We start from the raw sequence: 20,502 nt of genomic DNA on the forward strand, positions 1-20,502 counted from the left end.
ATTTTTTTGCTAACTTAAAACGCGTGTGACACTTAACAGGGAATCATTTTTAGGTCACAGAAAATTCATTGATTTTCTTTGTGATAGAAGAAAAAATCCACAATTGTACTTAAATTAAAAAATTAACATAATTTTACTTAAATAATACATTAGGTTTGTGTTTCGGTGTAAAACATTTAAGCATACGATACAAAACGGAGTTAATTATATTTATATTTATTTTTTATACATAACTTTAACTTAAACAGAATTCAATTGTAAGCCTCTAACACGCTGAATTTTTAATCTAGAAATCAAATTACTTCCGCTAAAAAAACCAATCAAATCTTTGTGAAAACCAAACAAAAAACACCTCAAGATTGTAAGAAAGTAACAGACTTAACATAAGTGCACACGAGTCAGATTAACTCCTTCAGAACTGCTTTTGTAATTGTTTATGAGCATCACCATGCGTCAAAAAGATCTGCGCCCAGCCCCCGCTCTAATTGAGTACAAGGGCATGAAGTTCCTAATCACCGATCGACCATCAGACATAACAATTAACCATTACATTACGGTAAGCCCTTGAATTGTCTTAGTCCGAAAAACCTCTAATCTGTATGTCGTTTATTGTAGGAGCTAAAAAAGAACAATGTCAACACTGTGGTGCGTGTGTGCGAGCCCAGCTATAAGACCGACGAGCTCGAGACACAAGGCATTTCTGTCAAGGACCTGGCCTTTGAGGACGGCACCTTCCCGCCTCAACAAGTCGTTGATGAGTGGTTTGAGGTCTTAAAGGATAAGTAAGTTAAATGCCAACGCTCTTGCATTTGCGTAGATTATTTACTTAATTCTTTCTGAGCGTTTAACATTTGATTATAATTCACAATTACACTGGAGCTCTGAACCTATTTATATGTAGAACTTATCATTGTTTAAAATTAACCCCCATTAACAAGTATTTCAATGCGCTTTAAGTTTTTTAGTAGTATTAAAAATTAACATTTACGTCACAGCTCCAGTACAAATTATTCCATTAACAATCTTAGCTTAGACATGTGTAATCGAATTATATTATTTTATTGAAAACATATTTTCCAAGATATCATAAATCGTATTCGATGAATATGCGAATATACAAAAAAAATAATACCTCAAGTGATTTTTATCAATTTATTCAGTATTATTTATTGCTTCGTGCCACATAATCAAAAGAAACCAAAATATTTCTAAATTCAAGCCAAAAGAAAAGCCAACAGAATCGATAAGCTGCGCTAGCCCCAAATCCAATGAGCTGTAAAAAAATGATCCACACAATTAAAGAGAAGAACATTCAAAAGATATATAAAAATCCGCTTGTAGACCCCGCAAATGCCTTAGCTGCTAACACCGTATAATTTTTAAATGCTCATCAGTTATCAGTTGCTGTACAGATTTTAGTTAAATCAAAACTTCTGCACATTCCTTCTATCATATTTCTCTCAACGTTTTCGTTTTGTAAAAAGAAAAATTCAAACTCCACCCACCATACAACACTTGTACTACCTGTAAGCTATCAAACTTGATCAACGAGAACTTACCTTACCTTCCTATATGATTCGTTTCGTGTGCTATTTTATGATACCGCTGCTGCTGTGCCCTAGTTTTAGAAAGTCCACAAGCGCCACACTTACCTACTACAAACATAAGCGATTTTCGCTTAGACACATACCAAAAACAGTTCCACCAACAACAGCAACTGCAACTGCAATAAGAACTTCAGCAACCAGAGCCAGTCTATCAGCAGCATCAGGTCGGGCCACAGATACAATTCCCCTAACAGCCAATGATAATCTCAATGATACTGGCGAGGCAGCATCAGCAATTTATAATAATACTGCATTTGTTGATAATGAAACTTGTCGGTAAGCGTAGACCCAGATTTATGGGCTTAGCCTAAAGCAATCTAGTTTATTCTAAACAAAGTAGGATTTGTGGGGAACTAAAACGTTTCATATATAATATTTTGCGTGTATTCCTCAGATACCAACAGAATCCAGAGGCTTGCGTTGCCGTTCATTGCGTGGCTGGTTTGGGACGAGCTCCTGTCCTGGTTGCCTTGGCACTGATTGAATTGGGCTTGAAATATGAGGCAGCAGTGGAAATGATTAGAGAGTAAGTTTTTCAAAAAAAAATCCAGGAGGTTGCAATTATTTAACACTTATATTTTTTCAGTAAACGACGTGGCGCCATCAATGCCAAGCAGCTATCCTTTTTGGAAAAATACAAGCCAAAGGCGCGACTAAAGCACAAAAATGGCCATAAGAATTCATGTTCTGTGCAATAGATTTCCAAAACCATATGTATATTCCCACCAGATAAAAAGTGTTCATTTTTTCAAAAACAAAAAAAAGCAAGCGGATAGGAAAGCAAGTAAAGAAATATGAATTGATAGGCAACAAAATGAGAGATGAGTACTACAGAGACCCCAAAAATATATAGACAGAGAAATTAAATCCCAGCCCAGTAATTATTAATTCCTCAAATCTCAAATTGAAATGTATTGGCAACAATTGTGTAATTTGTATGTAATAATTAATGTAATTTAATGTTATTTTACCATTTGATTCAGTCACTCCTACACAAGTTAAAAAGAGTATAATTTTGTACCTAAAGCATATAAAAACAGACTTATACGCAAATACTTAATTATGAGCGACCCATATACCCCATTAAATGGTTGTAGAAGGCTCGTCGAGTAAAAAACAGTTGTTCTGGAGCAACCTATTCTGATATAAATAAATCAAATGTAAAACAGAAAATCAGCAAACAAAAGGAATTACTGCAAAAATTATTCAGAGAGCTAACTAGAAAAAGTGTAGGGTGAGGAAAAAATATCTACTTAACAGTCATAAGCAAAAATCACGGAACAATGTACTTAATCGTATATTAGTTTGGATCTTAGCCCTGAATATCTGCTTTATTTCTATTTTACTGTTTTTCTTTTTTATATAATGTGGGCACTTTATAGCTAGCAACGAAGCAAAGCATATATTGATATATGTAGTTATTTGATTTTAAACTTTCATTATGAAAAATAAATTCATTTACATTAAAACTTTTTTAATATGCTAAAGACATTGCTAATTTGAACACTACAATACCAATCAGCCTCGCACATATATGCATAACTTCTTGTACATATATGTGTGAAATATATATAAATGTATAATAGCGCTACAAAGTTTTACATTAATGACTACATACATTCAAACTCAATAATTGCGAGCAGCAACCAAGTAAATAACAAATTTCTTCAAAACCAGCAGCGATAAAAAAAAAAAAAATTGAGAAAATGAACATGAAAAAAAATTAAACCTTATTGTAAACAACAAATTAACAAATTATAGTGTGTGAGAAGAAGGCGATGCAAAAGCACGAAGAAAATACACAAGCCGAAAATAAAAACAAAAATAATGCTTACAAAATAATTTATCCAAAATATTGAATTGTAATTTTTTAAAATGTTAGTCATTACAAGGAAATAAAAATGATCTATATTAAAATTAAACTGTTGCTATTTAGTTGATTTTCTAAAGAAGTTAGTATGGGTTTCAAATTAAATAGAGCGAGCTGTATTTATTTATAATTCATTCGTTCTAAGTAAATTTGTTAAATAGGCGCGGTATTGGTAAGTTTAGGATATATAAAGTTTTATTTTAAACTTCAATTCAGTATTTACAGTTAGGAAAAACATTCGAAATGTGAAGTACATTCTCTCTTTTTTTTTCTACGGAAAAGAAAACAACGTAAGATAATTTTAAATTCCATATATTAAACGAATTACTAAGGAATTTGAAATAAAATTAAATAAGGCTACTATTTTTGAACTTCTCGGAGATCAACTACCCGTGTACCGTAAAAATTAGTCTTGTTTTCAGCAGTTTCAAGGATGGTTTGCTAGTTACATGAAGTTTAATATAGTTAAATCTAATGTTTATTTTTTTCTTTTAGCTAAAGACCGCTCTGTATGCCAATATATTAACAATAATTTTATTTGCTATTTCAGCAAGACATTTGAGGTTAATTTTTTCGTTTCAGAAATCTGATGGCACTGAATTACGTCAAGAAATATATACACAATTCTACTTTTTGAAGAATCATTTTTAGACTGTCTGTCAAAAATGGTCGAACGGATCATTGTTAAAGAAAAGCGTTAAAAAACCGTTGCTTAAAAATGTTATATTGTGAAATAAATTCATCTATTATTATTACATGACATAACTTACTTTTACTTTTATTACGAATGTGCAAAAAATTCAAAAGGGTAATTAATTCGTTCTGAACTCTCTTGCGAATTAGAAGTACTAAAGCTTATCCGATATTGCTACAGTTTTTTTTTAGTTCGGTACTTACAGTTGAGGAAAGCTCGAGATGTGGAGATGGAACCATATATTCTTTTTTATTTTCTTGGTGCCACATACCCAAAGCAAAGATCAAGTAAGTTTATACCCAGTTCTGAAAGTTTTTAATACAATTACATCTGCTTAAAGCTAAAAAAGGACGAGAGCGTCGTTTACATCTCAGCCGCTGTCCAAACAATACCTAATCCAAATATAGTTGGGCTAAAGATCAAAAACAAATTCGGTGCTCGATCAGCAGATGTTTATCCAGTGCCTGTTATACCCAATCCGAATTTTCCTACAACAAAACCTTCTTCTACGAATAAATTTTGTGCGAACATTAATAATAACATTGCAGCTGTGAATAATGGTAAAGCGGACACTGTAATTATAGTCAACTGCATCTACGGAAACACAGATTACAAAGAGGAATTTGTGAAACGCGATTTAATTGTTGGAAACGCAACTTCGACTGATTCTCCATTCGGTAATACAAAAGTCATTAAAGCAAAACCAACAAAACCACCAGAAAATTCAAAAATTGCCCCATTGCCACTTGAACGCAATATTACTCCAAATGATTTAGATCCTCTTTCCCTACCAATAAATCAAACCTCAAGGCCGTATCCTAAAGGTCCATTTGAAATTGACCCACCTCCTTCAATAAAAAACCCATTCAATTCAATATTATATAAATAATATAAGCCAGCCTTGGCAGCAGATTCTTTTAGTGCCGCCACCAGTTCATAGTCCATTATGTCCAACCCCTCAACTGCAATCCGAGGCATCCATGTTACTGACATAGTTACTTGTACCCCTGTCCCTTTTCTCCAAAAATAAAGTTATATATTTGAAAATTTCTTATGCATTTTACCTAAATACAGGAACTTAATTAATAAAAATATCGGATACTGGGTAAAAAACACTTAAATATTTTAAGTGGGGTTTATTTTATCATACTTTTCCAGGCGTAATCATTTCTTCATAATTTTCATCAACAAATTAAAAATTAAATGATGTAATAACATTTAGGTAGGTTTAAATTTCTTATTAAAATCCTCACTTATTTTGAGGTTTCAAAGTTGACCATCCTAAAGTTGTTTGCATATTTTTTGTTGGGAGAGTTGTAGTATTGTTTTTGTTAATGACAGTAACATTATTAATATTGTGATTAGGTTTTTGAGTTATATTTTGAAATTGTGTGGTGACTTCATGATTCTTTTCATCTTCAGATTCTTCACTTTCTTTTAAACCTTTTGTTGTTTCCAATATCTCATCGATCTTTTTTTCCCTGTAAAAAGTTTTTAAAAAATTGGTTGTAAGAATTATTTGTTTAAAATAATAAAATCTCTAAAATTTCATTGCTAACTTTAATGAAATTCACGATTAACTTGTAGTGTAAGGATAGCTTACATTTTTTCTTCCGGCCTTCCCTCCAACTGATCGTTCTTAGGTGTAGCGTTCTGGTTTGTCCGCTTACCAACGTTTTTCTTATCACTCTCACGCTCTTTAAGCAGTTGGGTCAGTTTTTCCATTCTATGAAAAGTTAATATTATTAATATATTTTTTAAAAAGGGTTAATGTGTACCTTTCGTCTTAATCTTTTTTGAAGGCATTAAAATCATGAAATATTGCCATCTTTAATTGCTGAATTGCGTCCACAACTGGTTGAAGATTCAAATTATTATGAATTTGTGAGGTTTCACTTCCCGTTTTATTATGTGGATCAACTTGAAAGCCTGAAGTCGTACGACCCTCTGATGTTATTGGAGGAGGAATGGTTGAATGTGATTTTGAAAAACTAGTGGAATCTTCTTTTGTAGTAGTTGTAATCTTAGCGTTATCCCCTAGCAATATTTTATATAGCCTTTCCAAATCGTCGAATAGTTTCGTCAATTCCTCCATGGTCAAGCTCGCACTTTTGTAAGTATTTGGCTTAATTGTTGTGGAAAGAAGTGAAATCTCAGGATTTTCAGTGGCGTAAATACGGCAATTTTGCTTATTTACGGTCCCATTCAATTTGAAATGGGCTTCATCGGACATGATAATTTTGTTTGCTGCAAAAAGGGCACAATACGCCATCAACGTCAGAGGCGGCCATTTGGAAGATATCATATTCAAAAATTGATGTAAACAAATCTACTTGGAACAAATTAAATGATTAAGATTGCCAACCGCCAAATTTTTGTTTTTTTTCTGGTTGAAATGGTTTTTAAAAAAAAAACATGGGTCCGTCGAATATGGGCAACCCTGTAGTTTCATGTTCATGAGTTGATATGGAAGGAGTCGAAGCGCCGCCTGTTACTGGCATAATTGTAGAATTAGAAAGAACAGAGCTCTGCGTTGTTGACTCTTCTTCGACCGTCGAATTATCAATTTTCTTATTTTTATCCAATTTATCGTTTGATTCTTCACAGCTGTCCTTTTCCTTATCTGAAGGTTTAGCTGTCTCTGATTTTTCTTTGTCCTCGTTGGTTTTACTTCCGTTTTTTAAATCCTATAGCTTATAGTCCTCTCGTAGTTGCTTTATTGAATCAATCAATTGATTGATTTTTTTCTCAAGTAATATTTGATATTGGGACTGTACGTTCTTGGAGCCTTGTTCGAAATTATTTGCTTTTAAGATCTCGGTTAAAGACTTTCGGCCCACTGATGGACCAGTTTAGTTGCCTTGCCTAGGGTATTTTCTGATTCTTCCAGATCCTCCCCACCAGATCGAAATTTTGGTTCGAAAGTATTGTGGTCATCTACAAACTTTTGATCAGGTTTGGATCGGGGACTCACAGTTTCTCGATTTTTATTTCCAATGATATATCTAGCATTTTCTGTTGAACTTGAACCAGTTATCCGAGAAGCTCGGGTTCCAGATGCTTTTGGCTGTTTACATAAACATCTTCATTCTGATGACGGTGTTCTGGTGGAAAAAGATTTTCCCGGGAGTCCTGTAGGGGTATTTTCTGTAAATTCAGATTTCTTTCTTGCTTTGTATTTCTTCTTTGGCTGAAAACGTCATCCAGATCTTGGTCCTCTTTACCTTGGTCTTCATAGATTAAATTTTTCTCTGCATCACGTTTTAAAACGTGATAAGGTCTAAGGTTTTGATATCCATGATAATGATTTGGGGACTCGTAACTTCCTTCCGATGGGGGGGATCTTGATGTTCTTCATTTGAGTCAACAAATTCTTCTTGGTCACGAATTTCTTGTAACAATTCTTGTTGCTTATGTGGCCTCTCCACTATTCAAGGTTTTTTATATTTTCTTCGATGACGTTTTTGTGGAAAATGTTCCATGTTTTCTTCTTGATTTGACATAAAAGATCTCTGTCTGTGATTTGGGTAAGGAAAATTAACCCGGTTATTTTGGTCGTTTCTATATAGGCCATCCGAAACAAAATCAGTATTCTAAAATAATAATTAATATTACATTCAAAACGAAAATCATGTATTTTTTTACTTACGCTTGCTGCAATAGTATTTGAAAAAATACTTAATATTAAAATTAATATTGCTATATATTAACCTTTTTAAAAGTATTTTGCCGACCGTGTTAAAACAGCAACGAGTTCTCACTTTCACTGGCAATAATATGACTTGTATAAATTTTCCGCTGATTTTCTGCTCTAAAATGCTTTGAACTTGAAACCATTTTATGCCGCGGAATCAATCGATTAAGTAACCGTTTATAACAACTCTTACCAGATCAGTACACCATAAATCAAATAAAACACTATAAAATATATGTTGACGATTAGTTCATTTATTTTGCTAAGGAAATTTAAAATGTTTATCGTTTTTAAGTTTAGTGGACATGTCATATACCTTGTGTATACGTGTCGAAATTGAATAAAATGTGATTAAAAAGAGTCAATAACTCATAGAGATGAACATTAATTAGATGATGAACTTGCGGCAAATCCACGTATACCATAATGACTAGATTTACTTATGTAATTCTTTTTATAATTTACAACGTTTAAACACTCCAAAAAATAAATGTTGTATTAGTAATTCAGTTTGTTTAAAAAATTACATTTAATAGTTAACTGTTTTCTTTTCATTTTCCATTCATCCTAGCATCTTAGCTCAGCTTTAAAAACGCCGTCATCATTTTGATTTCATTTCCTTGAAAATTATCTTAATTTAACTTGTCTTCTTTATAATATTACATTTTTTGTTTATCCTTTTTTTTTTGGTTTCTATGCATAAATTCATAAAGTTCATAAATTGTTTCCACATTCGAAATACGATACAAAGGCAATTAGGTTTTGGTATTCATATTAGGTTTAGTTTTCCGTTCCATTTTCTGTGTAAATCTTGCTAAATTTTTTGACTAAGTGTAAGGCCAGAAGAGAGCAGTAAATTATAGATGGGTTTTGAACTCAGCATTGAAGAAGTATTGCATACTTTACAGGTGGTCCTATATTTGGTTTTTATAAATCTGTGCGTTAACTTTGCCGTTTTAAAAACATTATATTCAATAAAATACACTTTACAAAACAGGGAGGGAACATATTAAAAAATTGTTGCCACACTAATATACTAATATTATCTTTTGTAAACCGATTTTTGGCTGTGTGCTCAAAAGAAAACCATTTTCCCATTTTTCGCCTGGGACCAAATAACAAAATATTTATAATAAGAGTAAATGTTTTGTGTTTTGTTTTTGTTCTTTCATCGTTTACTCCTATTATCATATTCATACGTTTTTATTGTTGTAAAAAATCAACTAAGTTTTATAAAATTACAAAAATAATTGTCACTCGAATTATTTTTGTTCGCTTTTACTAATTTTTGCTAATTTATTCATTTAATATTTGGCATTGGTTGTACCATATTAATCTATCAAAATAGTCAGTGAAACGTTGTTTTTTTTTTATCTATAGGCGTTAGGTATATAAAAAACTTTGCTTTTTTAATATTCTAAGAAACTGTTGAAGGAGCTGGGGAAAAGGAAACTCATCGTGTGAAAGGGGTTCCTCGTTTAAATGGTTGGTCTTTAAGTTGCCTCCTCTGTCAACAGCAGCCTCCTTCAAATCACTACATTTATAAAATAAAGTAAGACCAGTTTCGTAACTTTTGGCGCAGTTTGTAAGTCTAAGAGTTGAAATTGTTCTTGCTTAAAGTGGTTTTTTAGTACCGAAGATTGTGCCAGTTTTGGTTTGCTTTGCGTTGTTGTTAAACATTCGACAAGTATTGGACTACGGCATAGTTTAAAATCTATAAAAACAAAAATATATATATTTATATGTATATGTATAAACAACAAACCGATCGTAGTCGCGTATAGTACATAATAGTTGTATAATATATAGTTTTGTGTACATATTTCTCCTAACGCATAAAGTTGTGCGTCAGGTAAAATATTAAAATAATGGTCAGCGGCAGCAGCTGAAGCGTCAAACCCAGCCGCGAGGCATTGCCGCAATAGGTGTACAGTTCCTCCTAAAAGTAAACAAACATTTATAGTTTTAGTAATAAAATCAACAAAAGTTTCCTATAAATAATATAGGAATATTATATACTCTATAATAATAATATGGATAAGAAGAATTAAATCATCAACTTCTGGAGGCAACATATGACAACTGAGGATTAGGTACATTTTTGAAAAAATCTTATATATAAATCAGAAGTTGAATCTAAATTTGTTTAACTAAAATTAAATAATCAAAAAAGAATTACATAATTATCTTTTGAAGGCATATTTGTGACAAGTGAGGACTAGGTAGGTAAATGTTATATACATATTTAGAGGTAAATATTCCCCTAGAATACTCACATCCTCGTGCTCCGTGTAGCACTCTTCGATGCGTCGCCGTTCGTAGAAGCTCATGTTGAGCTTGTAGCAAGGAAACTCATTGCCATACTCCATTCGCTGGGGCTCGGTGGTCAGGCGAACGTTGCGCGATGGCATAAGGACATTTACCACCACCAGCAGAAGATTCGAGTTGGGGATCTTCTTCACATGGAACGGTCTCGTTGACGGCGCCTCCACGACGTCGTTGATACCCACTAAAGCCTTTGGGTTGAGGGCATACAACGTGGATCGCATGTCACAGGCCTTGTATACGGGTTCCTTTTCGGGTTCATCGAACAGGGCATCTTCGTCATCGCTGCTGTCCTTTGGCTTAGATGCCGAAGATTTTCCGCCATCGCCCACGGCTACGTACTCATCCTCGATTTCATCCGTGTATTCCATAACTGAAATGGGTAAATTAAAGATTAAATATTGCACGAAAAAGTTAAGTTAAAAAAATGTATAAATTCTTACATGGCGCTCCATCTGCCCACCACTGAATCCTTTGGTATTGAAAGAAAATCTCGGCAATTAGCCATTTCCAGCCAAAACTCAAAAGTCGAAGGGGCTAAAAAAAATGAAATATATACTTTTTTTGGGATATATGTTAGGTAAATAATAAATATCTTACATGCAGTAGACTGTGGCCATCGCTACCAGCTTTTGGCTCCTCCTTGCATTGCTCCTGGTAATCGTAGACCTCGATGCTCTGGAAGATGCCCTTGTCCACCATCTCAGCCATCACATCGCCATGGAATTCGCCAAAGAACTTGCCAGTGGTATTAATATTCTGGCCGATCACGATGTACGCATTATTGTCAATCACCACACAATCAACATCGTCGTCCGTGCAAATGGGCAAGCATCGTTTGCACTAAATAAAGTATAAAAAATATAAATAAATTAAATACATTTTTAAGCTAAATAGAATATTAATTTATAGGAATCACTAAGTATCCGGCAAATACAATTATGATTATTATGATAAATGATTAAGTTACAATTATACTAGTGAATTTTGAACTCACATGATCCACTGCTGTGATGTTAAAGAATCGCTCCCACATGCGAGCGTGGGAAAATTGGAATCCTACCACGCAGGCGGGCGCCTCCTTGCCGCCGTCCCTCGGGAAGATGGCGTGTGAGGCGGTGACCTTGACCTCGCTGTCCTCCATGGGATCGCTGTAGTGCTTCACCGAGTAGACAAAGCCCTCGGAACGATCCTCGTGGTGCTGCAGGATGGCGCTCTTGTACCAGGTCTCATCGATGGCCGTGGTGTGGTAGTCGCCGAACTCCCGATCCGTGTCCACCTCCACTTCCCCGAAAATGAATTGCCAGCGGGTCAAGCCACTCATGGTGGCCACAAATCGCAGATCGGCACCAAACCGCTCTATCAACTGGCGCTCCTCATCGTTCTCAAATCGCCACACTCCGTAACTGGAGTTCGTTACCTTGGCATCGAAGATGAGCAGATGGACCAGCTCCTTGTTGCAATAGTAGGCATCGTCACCCAGCGTTTTGCGGCCACAGTTCACTTAGAGAAAAATAAAATTACATTTAAGTATAAAATTGAGTTTTCTATATACATTTATGATCCGTTTACGATTAAGATACTTACAATCATCTTTATCATCCCAATCAGATTCGTCCTCAGCATATTGTTCCGGCCACTTCCAATCATTCTGAACCATCTTGCCCAGAAACTCGCGCAACTCAGCCTCCGGAGTCTTGAATTCGTGTCCCTCCAGATAGTGGTACTTGCAATAAACCCTGTTAAATAAGCAGCATTAAAATAATCTGATTTACAGAAAAACCCAATACCCACCAATCGGGATGAACCTTCCAGTTATCGCCCATAAAGAAATCGGATATATTAATTTTCATGTGCTTATTCTTGTCCACCTCCTCGCCAACTTTAATCCAAGTTTTGCCATAAACGCTTGGCATTACGATTCCCAAAGTGAACGGTGTGTTCGGCAACGGGGCAAAGAAATAATCCTGCGTTTCTTTGGAAACGCGCCGCATTTTGTCGTAGTGGAACTTCACCGGTATTCCCAGGAACTCGTTGCTCTCGTGGCGCACCATCGCGTTGCGAATATTTAGAATGGACTCGCCAGGCTCACGAGGACTTGTATCGTCAAAGAGATGTTCCACCTCCGTAAAATCGATGCTGTTGTAGTTGGGATTCAATCGTCCATTGGTCTGGGAAAGAAACAGTTTAAAAATTGTTAAAAATTACAATATATGAATATAAATATAAAGAAATAACTTACGCCCATGGGTCGCAGATCGGGATGCAGCAGAACATAGCCGTTGTTGGATACCACAAAGGAATAACCATTTACCCCCAACTGAAAGAAAGTGCTCATTAGTACCAAAGAATATTAGTTATGTTTTATTTATGTACCTTGTAGGGTAGTGTCAGCTTGTCTATATCTTCCACGGGCACGTCTGTTCCAGCGACTCCCAGCAAACGGGCCCTCGTATCGGTGGCATTGGGTTGCCGATAGAAGCGGTTGAAGGCGGGAACTCCCACTGCTATCACAAGGCGAGGTCGTCGCTCTGTCGACGTCTTGGGATCGTACTATAAGAAAAATTCAACATATAAATTGGATTTCATTTAATAAAATATTATTAATTAACCCTACTATAATTTCATTATAAAACTATAAAATGATACTCTAATATCTTAAGATCCTTTGACTTTTTAGATCCCATTCACTTTATAGTTAACTAATTTTAGTGAAGATTAATAACTTACCGTTCTATCGGTGAAGGCGTGCGTCCAGGTGGGCGGATGTTGTTCGTTCTGCAGAACAAGGGGCGTGGCAATGACGTCGACGTACTTGAGGACCTCCTCGTGCACCTCGTCCAAGGTTTGAACGTGTGAGTAGTAACCCCGATTCAGGCAGGCCATCCACTGGATCTCGCGCACCTTGGTGACCTCCTTTCCGAGCAAATAGGTGAAGATCCGAGTGTTCATATGGAAAGTTCCGTTCTCGCCGTTGCCCCAGTTGTATTTCTGAAAGACCTCGGTGGTATTGCCGGCCACGCCATCGGTGACCAGCATTATTGCCTGGTTGCAGGTGGAATTGGCGCTGCAGTGCCGACTATCGTAGTACTTTTGCAGCAGCTGGAAGGCCGTGTCGTAGGCCAACGTTAGATTGGCGTATCCACCCGGGTTCTTCAACTCCTGAATGGCATCATTGAACACCTCAATATTCTCGGGTGTGGCCTGGACCAACGCCCCTTTAAAGCACGGTATGATATCGATCACGGTTTCGTTATAGGCCAAAATGGTGAAGAAATCGTTGTTGGAAAACGTCTCGAGGATGCTGCGGATGGTGAACTTGGCCACGTGACTCCGAAAACCAGTCATCGAACCCGAATAGTCCAACAGGATGACGATATCCTTTGAGCACGTGGCCGTTTCGATGTACCACGATCTTTTCCGGCAATCATAGGTATCGGCATCATCTCGATTTGCTCTCGTTTCCTGCCACTGAGCAGCCGGATAATGACGCAGGATACCCGTATCGGAGCCAAAGTATTGCCAGGATAGCGCCGGATCCGATTGGTAGTTCTGACGGAAGACCTCGTCCAATTGCTCGGACCACATGATGGTCTTGAGCACCTCGGTCGAACGATCCCACACATTCGAGGGCACATGCACCGAACTGTGTTCCGTGTCCACCGGTGTATTGTAGAAGTGGGTGTCCGGATTCAGTTCCATATCGTCATACATTCGGGCAAACTCGGCTTCATTTGGCGACAGCTCCTCGGAACTGTTGCCATTAAAGGCCGAATACTTGCTGGATATATAGGAAAAGTTTTGCAGGGCGTACGTCAGATTGAACTCGAAGTTGGCGTTAACGGATTCCGCCCGCTCCTGGATACATCGCACCGCGTCCATTTTTCTGGCCAGCATCCTGCCTACATTTTTAGTGATCGACTTGATTAGCTCAGTGCCGTTCTTTAATTCCACGCGGGCATTGTACTCCTTGTACTTCTCCTTAATCTCCTGCGACTTGGTGATCTTCTTGGCCAACTCGTACAGCTCCTCGCCAAACTGGGTGGCCCACTTGCCGACACTTGAATGGAACAAAAAAATCATTGAAAATAAGGGCAGTATACTTTAATATAATAATGGGGATTTTTGAATTTATATTTCCTTTAATTAATGGTTTTATGTAAAAGCACATCTAACCCACTTAAATTTTTTCCTAAAAATCCTTTTAATTCATACACTGGTTAAAAAAATCTTTGCTTGTAAAAAATGTCCCCCTGCAGGAGCGAAATGTTAACAATACTTCGTGTAGGTCAGAAATGCGCCTGTGAGATGTCAACCACCTGTCCGAGTTCCACTAATTCAATTAGCGCACATGTTAGCCAGTGGCGTGCAGGGGCGTTGGGCGGTGGGTGGTGTTTGCACCTTTTTTTTTTATGCCTTCCCCACCTGGCCGCAAAAGAGGACGCAGCGAATTGGACCTTTCACCACGAACAGCTGTTCAATGTTGAGAAATCAACAAGTGCCTGCGCGCGCAGCTTCTCTCTCTTCTACTCTCTTTCCTGATGCTCTTAAAAAACGAGTTCTCTTAAAGATATAGCATGCTTTCGGGACGATTCCATTAGTTAATGCATGCGATAAGCAATAAAAAGTTTAACGATAGATTGTAAAAATTTGGGGGGTTTAGTTTTTCTAGAGACAGTGTAAGACGTATGCCAAAGGCATTAAATAGTTTTTGTTAAAGCCAAAGCGAAAATCCCTTTTAAAGTCTACTTACTATATATGTATATTTACTCTACTTTCATTGACGAACGAACTAAAAATGTATTGAAGACACAGAATATTAAAAAAAACATAGCGAATTGTATTAAAAAACACGCAGAACTCTTTAAATTCAATGGATTTCTTGTGACTATGATAAACAACCATTAACTTATACGCCTAATATAGTAAATATATCAAAATAGGTTAAGCAAATTGATTAAGGAATAAGGAACATTTTAACAACACTTTCAATGCCTAGAAAACAATTTGTGGGTTTTAATTAAATAAAAAAAATGAATTCAATCAACTTCAAAACAAGCTTTACAATGTTCATGTTTTTCAAAAGTTTATGGTGTGAATAGCAATTTTCTTTATAGTTACACTAGAGTATTAAAGTTTCCTTGAATTTGTCATAAAGGTTTTTGCAATCTTTTTAATTTCATACAATGTATTAAAGTCGTTAGTGTATTTTGGGAAACATATTAAAAATGTATTTAGTGGATTGCACTGGCCTGACAACTGTTCGCGTGAGAGTTTGTCATTACTATAAACATCCAAAGGCATCGGCAGCCTGCGCATGACCGCACTATATCATACCGCTCTTTGGCTCTTTTTAGTGCGGGAATCTCTTGACGTGGCTTTTGATGTCGCCGATTCTGCCGGCGGCGCTGTTTCGGCCATTTTCATTTCACTTGTGCCGCCGACGTTGCCTTTGACACAGTTATTCCGCCAGCGCCAGCGAAACACCCCGAAACACAACCCACAAAATGCCCTCGAACGCACACCGACACCCTCGAGTGTTTTGGCCCGGTCGGCGCTCGGCAAAAATTGTTTTTGTCGCTGGTTGTTAGTTGGAAATGAATAATGCCTCTCTGGCTTTTATTACATTCTGGAGTTGTTCTATTAATTTGTCCACATTGCTTTGTCGTATCTCGTCCGACATTGTTTTAGATGGCCCTTGTTGGCCACAACCACAAAAGTACTCGGATGAAATATGTACATCATTTACAGGAGGTCGCAGAAGTGCCCTCAAAACGTAAATGAAATCTTGGTATCACAGAAACTTTTGACAAGACACTTGAAGCGGAAATCATTTGGCAGCGTGGGGGAAGATTTATTTGACGTAATCATATTAAAAATATTAACAGCAGTTGTACTTGTATTTTTTGTATAAATCTGTATGAATCAGAACTGAAATGATTTTATTTGCTCACACATATATTGTACATTGTTGCGGGCCGAGCAGAAAAATAAAACGTGTTCAATTTTTCATAAGATATGCCAAACTCAATTTCGGCATTGTTAAAATTTTAGATTGAATTTTTATTACGGTTCCCTCGGGCTTAAATAGCCATATTCTATTAATGCTCAGCGTGCTGCAATGCGCAAAAAGTCCTTATTTCCCATTTAATATTCTTTGTAATGCAAACGGACATTAAACGATTTTCGGTCTCTGCCTTTGTCCAGGCCACAATTTTGTGGCTATTTGGTAGCGCTAATTTGGTTGGGGAAATTTTATTATGGGGTTTTTCGGTCTTTAATATTTGATTATTTATTCTCTCATCATGTAGTTGGCTAATTGGACATTTACTTTATTATAATTTATGTGGCCTTGCTAACATTTTATGGGACATTTAGTGTGTTTGCTTTTTTCGGCTTTCCAAAATCCTAAAGCGATCTACATCTATTTATAACTTTCCCATGTGTTCAACAACTTTTTTAATGTTGTCACACTTATTTAAAAGTTTGTCATTTGAATATGGGTCAAAAAATCGAGCATCAAATAAACAAATTAAAATGTTGTTCCTTTAACAATACAAATACAAACGTTGGAGGTATCCCACTTTGAAATCAGAATAAATTCGGCTAAGATATGTGATTTGGAGTGCTGTTTTGGGTCACCTTGTTGCCATCCATTGAAAACTTCGAAGTTTTAGTCATGAAAGAAAATTCGATCATCCTCAAATAAACAATTTGCAATGCAGTTTTTTTAAGAATCTAATTACAAATGTTTACAGGTATACCACTTTTAAATCGGACTAAAATGATTAAAGCTAGAAGTTTTGGTGGTCCCGTTTTAAGTTACCTTATGGCAAACAATGGAAAACTTGGAATAATCTGACACAACAGGGGTAAAAAATTCAACCACTAATAAATGAAAACGTTTTGGGGTATGCCCCTTTTAAATCGGACTAAAACTGTCGAAGTTAGAAATTTTGGTGGTCCATTTTTGTGTCCCATTATGGGAAACCATCGAAAATTTAAAAATCTGTCATGAATAGGAGCAGAAATTTGACCAACATTAAGATTTCGATTATTAACATTCGGAGGTGTGCCACTTTGAAATTGGACTAAAATTGTCGAAGCGAGAAAATGTTGAATGTAGGTTCGTTAATATTCCCATTACAATCGTTTGTAGGTGATCAACGTTGAAATCTGCAGTATTAAAATTGGCAGTTTTATGATTTCCCGAGTGCTGTTTGGGTCATTTCTATGGAAACTTTAATCTATTTGAGAAGTATGTGGTTAATATGTTTTAAATTTTAATTTTATATATTCATAATTGAATCTGAAACTCTTTACGACAAAGTGTTTAGCAAAACGTCGTCAAAAAAACATACAACCTCTGGTTTACCCCAGTCCCCATTTACTTTAATTAATTGCGTAACTTTTGGCATGATGTTTGGCGGGCCCAAACAAAATGTCCAATAAAATATTCATTTAGCGTAAATAGGCGTCAGAGGTTCCACCGGTTCTACCTGTTCGCGTCATTACCAAAGTCAGCATGTCAGACAAATAATTTTAATGTGACTTTATGAGAACTTGGGGTAAAACACAAAAATTGCAAAGAGCTACGACCCTCGAGCAATGGAAATATCAGGGAGAGAAACATCTTAGGGAGCGGGATGAGTAATTGTGGGTAAAATAAGCTAAGGCACAAAGTAAAATAAAAATGCTCGAAACAAAAGACAAGACGCTAAAACACGCAATGCGAATAAATTTTAAAAAATGATCGACCTTTAGAATACCTTAAAAAAAATTGGCGCAACGTAGTTAACATTTATTTAAATCAGTAGTTTGTTTCACACATTTAAATTAAGCATTATTTGCATTTAGATTTTTAGTTAAGCTCATGTATTCGTTTAAACAAACAAGTGTATACCAATCGATGAGCAATTTGTTTTTGAGCCTTAATTAAACACCAGTAATTTGTGAGAGCTGCACTATACAGCTTTCCACGAACCTACATTTGCACGCACATGCAGCAAATATGTAATTTGCATTTCCATCGTTTAAAAGCAACGTAAGCTGAATCTCATGAGTTAATACAATTACTTATTCAAATGAAAGTGGGAAAGTCCAAGTCAAGATGCCAAACTCTGTTCATTATCAAAATTGTAATTTGTCAGCATTACGTTTTATTGTTCTCATATAAGTTCTTCTGAATTTATTCAGCCAAAATGTCTGTAAATAACTATTCATAATTATTATGAAATGAAGGCTTAGCAAACTAAGTACCAAGAAAATGTAATGTTCAGTTTTATTTGTTAACGCAAACAATTGTTTTTGGACATAATTGTGTTATATGTATATTACAGTTAATCCCTAAAATGGTGTCAACATTTCTGTATGCTTTTTAATTCTAAATGCAATTTTCGTTTTTACCTAAAGATGATTCTTTTACAATAATAAAAAAACATGTAACCCAAATTCGCTTGGCGTGAACATCAGCCCATTCACAGCCCGCAGCCGAATAAGCCCATTTAATGCCTACAGGGAATTTTCCGTAGAAGAAAAATGCCGCGAGCGAGGAGCGGCGGCTGCCAACAAAATTAGCATAAAATGTACGAAAAATTAACGAGCACCGTTGACAACGAGATGAAGGAGGCGTGTACGCCGCCTAATTGACTGGTTTTCAAAGTTCCCCCCATTCCAGTATCCTTGCGTGTCCGTTAAATGTAAAAATGCGCTGACCAATTTCCACCTGGTGGGTGGCACACTTACGCTTCATCCGCCGCCGAGGCCTCCGCCCAGTGGGTGGAGGTCGAGGGGGAGATGCCGCCATGCGGCCCGCAAATCAGCAACAACAATAGCGGCTGGGAGAGGAAAAATGCGGTCAAAATGACAGCGAAATGTGTCATCAACTTTTCGCATAAACCAAACATTTTTCTCGCATTTTCCTTGTTTTTTTGTTTTGTGGTCTCTCAGGCAGCGGTTCGATTCGATTCTCACTGGTATTGCCTAATATGGACTATATCGAGGCATTTGGCCCCGTTTTGTGGTCAAGCAGGCGGTACACTCCGCGAAACCCGAAAAACCCCTTCAAAATTGATATACAATTTAGGGTGGAGTCGCAACGCCGACTGCGACGTCAGCAGTGCTTTTCTTTTCGCTCTTCACCACACACACAACCGACCGAGACACGGGGCGTATGCGTAATGCGAATAATAATAACGATAATAACTGCGATTAACGCGAACCCGTAGAAAACGCGATTCTATTCATTTCGATATCGCCTCTGAAAAGTGGCCACGATTTTCGTAATTTATTTTCGTATTTTAGTTTCCCTCCGAGCTGCGTGCGTTTGAAATTTTCTATATATAAACGGCGGGGCTCCGAACGATTTGATTACACATATGGAACACGTTTGTGAGTGTATGTGAGCTGGTGTATATGTGGACGGTCGATTTATAAATTTCCGCGCTTTTCCATTTTCCGTACCGCCGACGTCGAAGAGCTGCGAACAACTGAAAAATGGGTGAAAACTTAATCGGATTTCTGGCATACCCCAAAATGCTTTCTCTTTTCTCTTCGCTCTCTTTCTCTCTTCCGAGAGAGAGAGAGAGTCCTATTTTTAGTGGCTCTTCTTGTTTACCTTTTGAATGTCGCAAACAGCTGTTCTCGTCGGTTTTCCTTTATCTATTGATTTTGTCATGAGGGAATCCATTGAATTTCCCACGCGTCTCTCCTTTGTGCCGCATATTCACAACAGAGAGGCAGATTCTCAGCATTTTCGGAAGAGTTTTCGAGAAGAGAATCTTTGAGATACTCACACCCCAAGAGTTTCAAAAATCATTTTCGATGCCTATGGATATTATTCACAGCTTTATTGACTCAAGAGATTTTGTATTCTTTGGGACCTGTTTATTTATAGAGGTTTATTCAGTGTTTTGGGCCAAGGAGTTAAGAACTCAATTGTTTTCGTTATTTGCGGCTGAGAAGATGATTGAAATTTATATTTTGGGATCCTGGCGAATATAGCTTCATGATGATGTTTTATTTATTATTGGTATGCGAGGTTTACAGCTTGTGTTTTTACAAAAGTATACGAAAACCGAAGTGTAGCTTAAGAGCTTAAGATTCTGTACATTAACTTTTGAGAAAGTAAAGAACGATACAGATCGTACTTATCATTTAAAAAAGACTGAATGAATTAATTTTTCATAGCATAATCTAGCATTCTCAAGTCATTTATTAAATGGATATTAAAAAGCCACGTCTCCTGCCCAATTAAAATTCCCATTTGAGTGATATCTCCTATGGTGGCGTATTTATTGCCCAGTCACAATCA

General features: G+C 36.5%; 2 protein-coding genes and 3 long non-coding RNA genes across 7 annotated transcripts; 2 read left to right on the forward strand and 3 right to left on the reverse strand.

The window, feature by feature from the left end:
- The first annotated feature begins 111 nt into the window (after positions 1-111).
- LOC108098252 (protein tyrosine phosphatase type IVA 1) lies at positions 112-3,460 on the forward strand. The gene is made up of 4 exons (XM_017201046.2): positions 112-556; positions 616-782; positions 2,002-2,133; positions 2,194-3,460. Exons 1-4 carry the CDS (start codon positions 437-439, stop codon positions 2,303-2,305), a joined length of 531 nt encoding a protein of 176 aa, XP_017056535.1. The 5' UTR covers positions 112-436; the 3' UTR covers positions 2,306-3,460.
- Positions 3,461-3,747: 287 nt separating this feature from the next.
- LOC122320266 lies at positions 3,748-5,218 on the forward strand. Of its 3 annotated transcripts, none has more exons than XR_006245608.1 (3): positions 3,748-3,767; positions 3,834-4,458; positions 4,512-5,218. It is a non-coding gene; the product is annotated as an uncharacterized LOC122320266 (long non-coding RNA). The 3 variants fall into 3 exon arrangements; XR_006245609.1 differs by having other exon boundaries at positions 3,754-3,913; positions 3,973-4,458; XR_006245607.1 differs by having other exon boundaries at positions 3,754-4,458.
- Positions 5,219-5,313: 95 nt separating this feature from the next.
- LOC108098253 lies at positions 5,314-6,382 on the reverse strand. Its single transcript, XR_006245612.1, has 3 exons — positions 5,950-6,382; positions 5,775-5,897; positions 5,314-5,652 (listed from the first exon to the last, which is right to left on the reverse strand). It is a non-coding gene; the product is annotated as an uncharacterized LOC108098253 (long non-coding RNA).
- A 185-nt stretch (positions 6,383-6,567) lies between these two features.
- On the reverse strand, positions 6,568-7,870 carry LOC122320267. The gene is made up of 2 exons (XR_006245610.1): positions 7,821-7,870; positions 6,568-7,764 (listed from the first exon to the last, which is right to left on the reverse strand). It is a non-coding gene; the product is annotated as an uncharacterized LOC122320267 (long non-coding RNA).
- Positions 7,871-8,099: 229 nt separating this feature from the next.
- On the reverse strand, positions 8,100-19,665 carry LOC108098262 (voltage-dependent calcium channel subunit alpha-2/delta-3). Its single transcript, XM_017201061.2, has 11 exons — positions 18,936-19,665; positions 12,921-14,250; positions 12,567-12,743; positions 12,433-12,510; positions 11,985-12,361; positions 11,778-11,929; positions 11,188-11,693; positions 10,791-11,033; positions 10,634-10,727; positions 10,142-10,563; positions 8,100-9,804 (listed from the first exon to the last, which is right to left on the reverse strand). Exons 1-11 carry the CDS (start codon positions 19,094-19,096, stop codon positions 9,694-9,696), a joined length of 3,651 nt encoding a protein of 1,216 aa, XP_017056550.1. The 5' UTR covers positions 19,097-19,665; the 3' UTR covers positions 8,100-9,693.
- Positions 19,666-20,502: the final 837 nt, after the last annotated feature.

Source organism: Drosophila ficusphila, unplaced genomic scaffold (assembly GCF_018152265.1).
Source record: "Drosophila ficusphila isolate 14025-0441.05 unplaced genomic scaffold, ASM1815226v1 contig_436, whole genome shotgun sequence".
NCBI lineage: Eukaryota > Metazoa > Arthropoda > Insecta > Diptera > Drosophilidae > Drosophila > Drosophila ficusphila.

Bases quoted from the DNA above. Each gene is read 5' to 3' on its own strand.
- LOC108098252 (XM_017201046.2), top strand. From the start codon at position 437: ATGAGCATCACCATGCGTCAAAAAGATCTGCGCCCAGCCCCCGCTCTA. The intron at 557-615 runs GTAAGCCCTTGA...CGTTTATTGTAG, and splicing joins CAATTAACCATTACATTACG to GAGCTAAAAAAGAACAATGT. The intron at 2,134-2,193 runs GTAAGTTTTTCA...ATATTTTTTCAG, and splicing joins GCAGTGGAAATGATTAGAGA to TAAACGACGTGGCGCCATCA.
- LOC108098262 (XM_017201061.2), bottom strand. From the start codon at position 19,096: ATGTTTGGTTTATGCGAAAAGTTGATGACACATTTCGCTGTCATTTTG. The intron at 11,930-11,984 runs GTGGGTATTGGG...CTTATTTAACAG, and splicing joins TGGAAGGTTCATCCCGATTG to GGTTTATTGCAAGTACCACT. The intron at 10,728-10,790 runs GTAAGATATTTA...CATTTTTTTTAG, and splicing joins ATGGCCACAGTCTACTGCAT to CCCCTTCGACTTTTGAGTTT.